Source organism: Salvelinus alpinus, chromosome 5, assembly GCF_045679555.1.
Source record: "Salvelinus alpinus chromosome 5, SLU_Salpinus.1, whole genome shotgun sequence".
In the NCBI taxonomy this organism is placed as follows: domain Eukaryota; kingdom Metazoa; phylum Chordata; class Actinopteri; order Salmoniformes; family Salmonidae; genus Salvelinus; species Salvelinus alpinus.
The window spans coordinates 70,723,170-70,732,156 of NC_092090.1; the positions used below are offsets into that span (position 1 = coordinate 70,723,170).

At 44.7% G+C, this 8,987-nt stretch overlaps 1 protein-coding gene across 1 annotated transcript in view; it reads left to right on the forward strand.

The window, feature by feature from the left end:
• Positions 1-8,582, forward strand: part of LOC139576656 (SET-binding protein-like) — a 56,831-nt gene extending 48,249 nt beyond the window's left edge. The window contains exon 6 of the mRNA XM_071402979.1: positions 3,233-8,582. Coding sequence (XP_071259080.1) covers positions 3,233-3,705 — 473 coding nt within the window. The 3' untranslated portion in view covers positions 3,706-8,582. The remainder of the gene's footprint in view (positions 1-3,232) is intronic.
• Positions 8,583-8,987: the final 405 nt, after the last annotated feature.

An 8,987-nucleotide genomic window follows, 5' to 3' on the forward strand; every position in this document is an offset into this window, starting at 1 on the left:
ACACAATGGATAGGAGTCTTTATTATACACAACACTATGGACAGGAGGCTTTATTATACACAACACTATGGACAGGAGGCTTTATTATACACAACACTATAGACAGGAGGCTTTATTATACAGAACACTATGGACAGGAGGCTTTATTATACAGAACACTATGGACAGGAGGCTTTATTATACAGAACACTATGGACAGGAGGCTTTATTATACACAACACTATGGACAGGAGGCTTTATTATACAGAACACTATGGACAGGAGGCTTTATTATACACAACACTATGGACAGGAGGCTTTATTATACAGAACACTATGGACAGGAGGCTTTATTATACACAACACTATGGACAGGAGGCTTTATTATACACAACACTATGGACAGGAGGCTTTATTATACACAACATTGGACAGGAGGCTTTATTATACACAACACTATGGACAGGAGGCTTTATTATACACAACACTATGGACAGGAGGCTTTATTATACAGAACACTATGGACAGGAGTCTTTATTATACACAACACTATGGACAGGAGGCTTTATTATACACAACACTATGGACAGGAGGATTTATTATACAGAACACTATGGACAGGAGGCTTTATTATACACAACACTATGGACAGGAGGCTTTATTATACAGAACACTATGGACAGGAGGCTTTATTATACACAACACTATGGACAGCAGGCTTTATTATACAGAACACTAAATGTTTTATTCCCATCACATCTTTCCTATCTATAAACACTCAATCATGATCATAATATGATGAAGATCTCAATACCTTTGGGCAAGTTTACAATTTCAGAGTCAGGAGTAAACGGTTTATGTCTTTTGAAATCATCTGCAAGCCATTTGATAGCTGGGAGTACCGATGATGGGCAGATTATGAATGAATTTGTGTGTCATACTTCCTGTTGTCTTTCAAGTCATCTTAAATAGATAGACCAATATAAATGTGAATAGTATATCACATTTCTCAATGGGTAGTTAGTACTGTGTTAGTACTGTTACACTGTCACCCAGAGACACTGAAGAACCACAGTGAATAGGAGAGCGAGAGAGGGAGAGGGAGAGGGGGGTGAGAGCAGAAAGGATAGAGAGAGGGAGCGAGCAGGGAGGATAGAGAGAGCAGGGAGGATAGAGAGAGGGAGAGAGCAGGGAGGATAGAGAGGGAGAGGAGGGAGAGAGCAGGGAGGATAGAGAGAGGGAGAGCGATAGAGATAGAGGAGGGAGAGAGCAGGGAGGATATAGAGAGGAGAGCGAGAGAAGAGGGAGAGAGCAGGGAGGATAGAGAGAGGGAGAGAGCAGGGAGGATATATAGGGAGAGGAGGGAGAGAGCATGGAGGATAGAGAGAGAGAGAGCAGGGAGGATAGGGAGAGAGCAGGGAGGATAGAGAGGGAGAGGAGGGAGAGAGCAGGGAGGATAGAGAGGGAGAGAGCAGGGAGGATAGAGAGAGGGAGAGAGCAGGGAGGATATATAGGGAGAGGAGGGAGAGAGCAGGGAGGATAGAGAGAGAGAGAGCAGGGAGGATAGGGAAAGAGCAGGGAGGATAGAGAGGGAGAGGAGGGAGAGAGCAGGGAGGATAGAGAGAGGGAGAGACCACGGAGGATAGAGACAGGGAGAGAGCAGGGACGATAGAGAGAGGAGAGCGAGAGAGGGAGAGGAGGGAGAGAGCAGGGAGGATATAAAGAGGGAGAAAGCAGGGAGGATAGAGAGATAGAGAGAGCAGGGAGGACAGAGAGAGGGAGAGAGCAGGGAGGATAGAGAGAGGGAGAGAGCAGAGAGGATATAGAGAGAGGGAGAGAGCAGGGAGGACAGAGGGAGAGAGAGGGAGAGAGCATGGAGAATATAGAGAGAGGGAGAGAGCAAGCACGTTTAAAGGCGGCTGGTTTGGGCCTGTTATGTCTGATTGTGATTTTCCTCCATTTTGGCTTTGGTCCAGTCTGGGAACGTAGCCCAGAGAGAAGAGGGGGGCTGTAAGGGGAGGGAGGGAGGGAGAGAGGGAGGGAGAGAGACGCTGTGTGTATGAAGGGCAGAGTGCCCAGTTTACCAGCATGAAGGAAACAATATGGCTTCAGTTTCCTCTGCTCAGCCACTCTTCTTATTCTGTGTGTCTGTGTGTCTGTGTGTCTGTGTGTCTGTGTGTGTGTGTGTGTGTGTGTGTGTGTGTGTGTGTGTGTGTGTGTGTGTGTGTGTGTGTGTGTGTGTGTGTGTGTGTGTGTGTGTGTGTGTGTGTGTGTGTGTGTGTGTGTGTGTGTGTGTGTGTGTGTGTGTGTCTGTGTCTGTGCGTGTGTGTGTGTGTGTCTGTGTCTGTGTCTGTGTCTGTGTCTGTGTCTGTGTGTCTGTGTCTGTCTGTGTGTGTGTGTGTGTGTGTGTGTGTGTGTGTGTGTCTGTGTGTCTGTGCGTGTCTGTGCGTGCGTGTCTGTGCGTGTGTGTGCGTGTGTGTGTCTATGTCTGTGTGTGTGTGTGTGCGTGCGTGCGTGCGTGCGTTTGCAGTGTGTCTGAGCGAATATGTGTGTTGCGTGTGTCTGGCCTGTTTGCCAGTCTGTGCTCCAGATGCGTAGAAACACTATTGTGTAGAGACACATTTAATGGTTGAAGGAGACATTTCTGTGGATTTCCTGCTAGCAGAATGGAAGCTCCACACTCTCTCAATTCAATTCAATTCAAAGGGGCTTTATTGGCCTGGGAAACATGTCTCTCTCTCCATCACTCTCTCTCCTCTCCGCTCTTTAGCACAGGATGGAATCTCTACTTCTGTCTCATCTGCAATGTAGGCCTGAATATGGAGGAAATTAGCAGGAAGCAGATCAAACAAAAACAGTGTTTCTGTCAATGAGCAAGATTTGCATATGTCTCATCCAATTTTTGCATTCAGGCCAATTCTTTCTTGCTGACATTGTCTTGTGAACCCCTCTGATTTTGCCTTAGTTTCATTGTCATATCAAATAGCTTGTTAAATGGTGGTCTTGTAAAATGCCCCCCTCTCTTTCCCCTTCCTCTTCTCCATCTGTTAAGTCAATGAGCTCTATTGCCATCTTCATTCAATATCTTACATTGCCAAAGTGCGATCACATAACTCTCTTTTCTTTCTCTCTCTCTCTCTCTCTCTCTCTCTCTCTCTCTCTCTCTCTCTCTCTCTCTCTCTCTCTCTCTCTCTCTCTCTCTCTCTCTCTCTCTCTCTCTCTCTCTCTCTCTCTCTCTCTCTCTCTCTCTCAGGTAAGAGGAGGTATAAGCGTCATGAGGTGGAACAGATCCACGGTGAGGTCAGGAGGATGTGTTCTCTCAACAATGTGCTCAACAGTCAGAGGAGTTTTGAGCACGTGCAGAAGATCCTGCGTGTGAAGCGTCTCCAGCGCCAGGCTAAGACTGGCAACAACGTCGTCAAGAGGCGTCCTGGTCGCCCCCGGAAACACCCTATTGATGAATCTGAACCCACCAGTTATGGGAGGGACGAAGGGAGGGGCTTCGGGATGCCAGTGTTGGAGAGGTGTGTGGACCTACCGGGTAGGCGGAGCTTAAGACCAAGTCCCATCCCCCAGCCTCTGGAGTTTTCCAATCACGACTCTATCTCAGTGGCCATTGAGACGGTGGTGCACCGAGCACGCTCTCTGGCGCCCCCACCGGTCAGAGGAAGGAAACGCAGGGGGAGGTGCAGGAGAGAGGAGGGAGGGGATATGGCCTTCCACTAGCCAATCAGACAGCATCACAGTTGCAGATAGATAGATTAGCTCTGGCCTATCAGAGAGCTGGTGAGAGGAGCCAACGCTGGCCAAATGCTGCATTCAAAACCAAGTGGGAAGGTAGTATTTACCACATACGACTGGAAAAATCCACGCGAACGCCTCTCCAACTGGTAATTACTAGTGGGAAACGCAACTATCATCCCTGTGCTCTGACTTCTCCCACATGTTGACCTCTGACGTCACCTAATAAGGAAATTACCTCGATAACACCATTTTCAGCAGATAAATGCAACAACAAAACATTCTTTATAAAAAGCTATGGTTTTAACACTATAATTTGTTTACAAGCACGATAGCGGTACTTTTAGTTCATGGTTAACGAAGCTTGTTGGCCATTAGTCAATCAGCGTTTCTCAACGAGTTCAAAGCATGTGAATGCATCCAACTGGTAATTTCCACTTTACAACTGGGTAATTACCACCTTCCCACTTGGTGATGAACACAGCAATAGCAGCCAAACAGACAGCAATGCTGGGACCACCTCTGTGCACTTTGACCTATTGGCCTGTCTGTTTCTCTTCTATGATTGGATATAAGGAGAGTGACTGCAGTAGGTCTCTATGAAGGAACATTAGGAGGGAGTAGTGTTTAACTCTGAACGAGTTAGGAGGGGAGGAGTGTTGCACTCTGAATGAGAGTGCCACTGAGGACGAACAGTGACTCTTATCATACATGTATGTGATACAATGATGCGTACCGTCTTATAATATGATACTGTATGGTACTTTATGCTACAATATCTGATACTATATGGCACTCTTTGATAAGATACTGTATGATACTATGGTACTATACAGTATGAAATACTATGGTACTTTATGATACTCTTTATCTGAATGTGGCACGAGCCATGTCTTTACCAGCAGACTGGGGGTGGTGATTGGTTAATATGATACTGTGCAGCTCTGATTATTTTTTTGCCTTCTCTAATGAAGCTAGTTAATGACCACCTACCTTACCCCACTCACCCTTTTATCCCTCACCCCTCAGACCCACAGGATCTAAGACCAGTAACTCACCCTACCCACTAACCCTTGTCCTCACCCCTAGCCCTTCTACACCCTCTCTACTCCCCTGCCCTGTCCTGGGTATGGATACTTTAAAGGCAATATGTTGGACTGAGCTTCCCTGACTGTAGGTCTCTACAGCTATGGTCTAACTGTACATAGGAGCATCCTCCACTTTCAACCGCCTTTTACCGCGGGGAAAACAGCCTATCTACATGTACTGGCTTATATCAAATAGAAGTGTTGTACAATAGACCATAAACGTTGGGATTGTTGTTTTATTACCAAAAATAGATCTGGATGTGACTCAAGACCTGTTTGTTCTCAGACTGAAGGAACCACATGTATTCATTCATTTATTTTGTGTATGAGAAGGCCATCACACACATGGAAATATCAGGCGTGTTTGACGAAACCTTGGTTTTAATGCACTATATAAACATACGCTTACATTTAATCAAAGTCAGCACTTACATGCTTGTTCTAGCCTTACATTTTGGCCTTGACTTCAATGGTGAATATCCATTCAGAAACATGTGCATTAATTTAATCAATTTGAATATGCAGGACGCTCAGCCAATGGTGTCAAACCTAAGCCCAAGTCTGAGATTTGATTGGACAGTGAAGCTGGAGGAGGGTTAATGATCAGTGCTTTGTAGTGAGTGTGTGGTACTCTAAAGATTGTGTCTGAGTAGTGGTCGAAAAATAACATCACACAAAATGTAAAGATTGGAATAGGTTAACCAAAGTCTCAGAGATATGTGTGTTTCACAGACTTGTCAGGTGTGGGGTTGTCAGCATTCTCAATCTGCAGTTAAACACACCAGCTAGCTATCATGTCTTCAGTGTTTCAGAAAATACCAGTGGGTCAGTATTTCATTGGGGACCTGTAAATGTAATGTAAACTTGGGAAGCCTCTCCTCTCTCTGTGAGGGTCTTGTCAGCTCCAGCAGTTCTGCACGTGCCTTATGTTTGTTTCTTAAACCATCACATCTCATTTTGGGGGAATTCAAAATGGCGGAGAAGTTACTGCGATTGAAACCACGTACTTATGATTGTGCATTTACGACACGTGTGTCTTAGCAACCACAACACGGGCACTACCTGTGTCCCTTTGCAGCCATACGTACAACAGGCCTGATTCCATTTCAGTTCCAAGCCCCTTGTGCTCACCCTGGCTCTTTGGAGTGAACAGATGTGAACAGGCTCGGTTAAGCACTATGGGAACGAAAAATGGATCCATCACGTACACTATTACACACATCCAGTCCTTTCATATCTGAGCGCTGCGAGCAACAGAGGTGGAAAGGGGCCCTGAACTTAAATGGAACCAGGCCCCAGGCTGTGGACAGGCTGTGCCAGGGGAGTTGTATTGGGAACCATGCTGTCTTACGTAGTTGCTATGCATCAGGTCTGGCCTGGGCTGTCTGAGGAATCCACCCTTCCACAAAGACAAATAAGTGTCTTATTTACCCAATAAAACATGAAGTAATTTACCAGAAGTGTGAATAATATCAGTAATAATTTGTAAAGGGTTGTGCAGAAAGTGACTATCATTTCATGTCAACTTTAGTGGCTGCAGCTCCCTGCAGTGCTGCCTTAATCAGAAGGCAAGCTCCAGTACTGAAGTGTTTGAATGTTGTAAATAGTGTCTGTTTTGTTGTGTTCTGTAGTGTTCTGCCTGCATGGATACAAACTGGGCTCAGTTACGTACACTGGGATAGCCTAAACCTAAACTTATCTTAGACCACAGACCTATCTTAGACCACCTTACCTATCTTAGACCACAGACCTATCTTAGACCACATTTGACATTAGAGCCAGCAAGACCCCATAAGTCAGTCCCTATCCATCCATCAATTAGAATGTTCGTCAAACAATCATCGCAAGGTTGAGATCCCAGGGCCTGTGCCAGCCTAAGATAGTGTCTCTCATTGCACTTCAGCTAAGACCAAGAACCCTCATTGGCTAGCAGCTATACTCCCCTGAGCCAATGGGTGCCTAGTGCAGCAGTGTGTGCGTGTGTGTGGGACGTGCTCAGAGGGCATTACCAAAAATACACCTGTCCTTGTCAGTGTGTGTGTCAGATCACACACTGCGCAGAGACTGAGCCTGAACTGGATCTCATAACCAAACTACACCTTTCACAGGAGTCCTGGATATCTCTAAACCTTTCTAGGGTCTGAGTGTGATCTACATGCAGTCTAGGATTGGTCTAAGGAATCTAGATGTAGTCTAGGATTGGTCTAAGGAATCTAGATGCAGTCTAGGATTGGTCTAAGGAATCTAGATGCAGTCTAGGATTGGTCTAAGGAATCTAGATGTAGTCTAGGATTGGTCTAAGGAATCTAGATGCAGTCTAGGATTGGTCTAAGGAATCTAGATGCAGTCTAGGATTGGTCTAAGGAATCTAGATGTAGTCTAGGATTGGTCTAAGGAATCTAGATGCAGTCTAGGATTGGTCTAAGGAATCTAGATGTAGTCTAGGATTGGTCTAAGGAATCTAGATGTAGTCTAGGATTGGTCTAAGGAATCTAGATGTGGTTTAAGGGGTCTATAGGCTTGGCAGCTCAATATTCCATGGCCGGTCTCTGATGTTTGAGTTAAAGCCACTAGGATCTGTCTGTTTCTCTCTCTACCAGCCGATGTTCCGGTGCCTTCTACAGCTGACTAGTATTGTCCCGATCCTCTGCTTTAACGCTACACGAGACCCACCGCGTGGTCCAGTACAGTCCCGTATGGTCAAGTTGGGTTTTGCGGTCTTTTGTTATGTACTGGGTTCTGTATTCACTCTGGTCCAACTGTATGACTGGTATGACTCCAGGTAGAAGTTTACCCAACCCTAAATCCTAATCTTCACCATCAGGGGGACGAAGGAACATCTGGTCCTGGATCAGTGGTTAGGGAAGACCTCTACCTCTACACTGAGACCAGTCTGACCAGTCCAGGACAGCCACAGGAGCTGAATCATACTGCATGCGTCTCAAATCACAGCCTACATAGTGTACTACTACAGAACCTGTTCAAACGCAGTGTGCTGGTATGGAGTCATTTGAGAAGCAGCCAGTCTCTACTAATATGTGTAGTCGTTAACATATATGTTATGTTTCCAAGCTTTAATGTTGTTCAACGCTGAACATGCAGATGAAGCGTCGATGAGGAAACCAATAAATGTACTTTGCAAGAGCACAAAGTGAGCTCTTAACTGTGTTGGCATATTTGAGTTTGTATACATAGTGTATTTGGACCTTTTTACTAGAGTGGGTTTTCCTTTTTTTGCATGCTCCACTTGATTGTATGCATTAAGATTTTAGACAAGCAGAGAAGTTGACTTTCAGTTGCATTTGGAGCAAGACTTGTACATTGTTTGATATGTTTGTTTTTGTAATGGATTTGTAATTCATAAAGCATTTTTGTACATTGTATGAATATTAAAAATGGCAAATATTTGACATGTAGACATAAGTAAATACTTAGATGCTCATGCATATGCATATATCCTTCTTAGTATGTATGTGTAAATGTACACATATTTTGTATTTGCCTTCACTCATATACAGATATATGTCAAATGCACATATACATGCAATATACTGTATATGTATAGCCATGTCTGCTGGCATGCTTCTGGTCATGTTCACTTATCATGATCTTGTAGTCTTTATTTTCAGTTTTTTTTCCTCTTTTCTCTGAGGAAAAGCTCGTTCTTTTGCTACCGTTTTCCTGGCTGGCCGCATTGGGCACTTATTAAGATGAAATTGAACTTGTTCATGTTATTCATTGTGTGAAATAATAAATGAGTTTATTGAAAGCTGATGATGTCATTGCTGTGTTTTTTTGTTCTTCGACCTTTCCTTGAGGTAACCTTCACATGGAGACATGGGTTTTGTCCCAATTGGCACCTTATTTCCTATATAGTGCACTACTTTTGACCAGTACTCTGGTCAAAAGTAGTGCACTATATAGGGAATAGGATGCCATTTGGAACTTCCCCATGCTGTAACCTTCATCAGGGAGAATGGAACATTCTTCAGAAATCTTAATGCCATACAGGAAAGTGTTATTATGCGCCAGATTATACAACGGATAGTTCTGGTCCCGGATGCTGATTGGCTGAAAATGTGTTCCAGGTGTGATTTATGTTGTGATAAACACACCCGACCCCTACTCTCCACTTTCGCCCCGTTTTACGTGTCTCCCCCTGTGAGTGTAAATTAGATG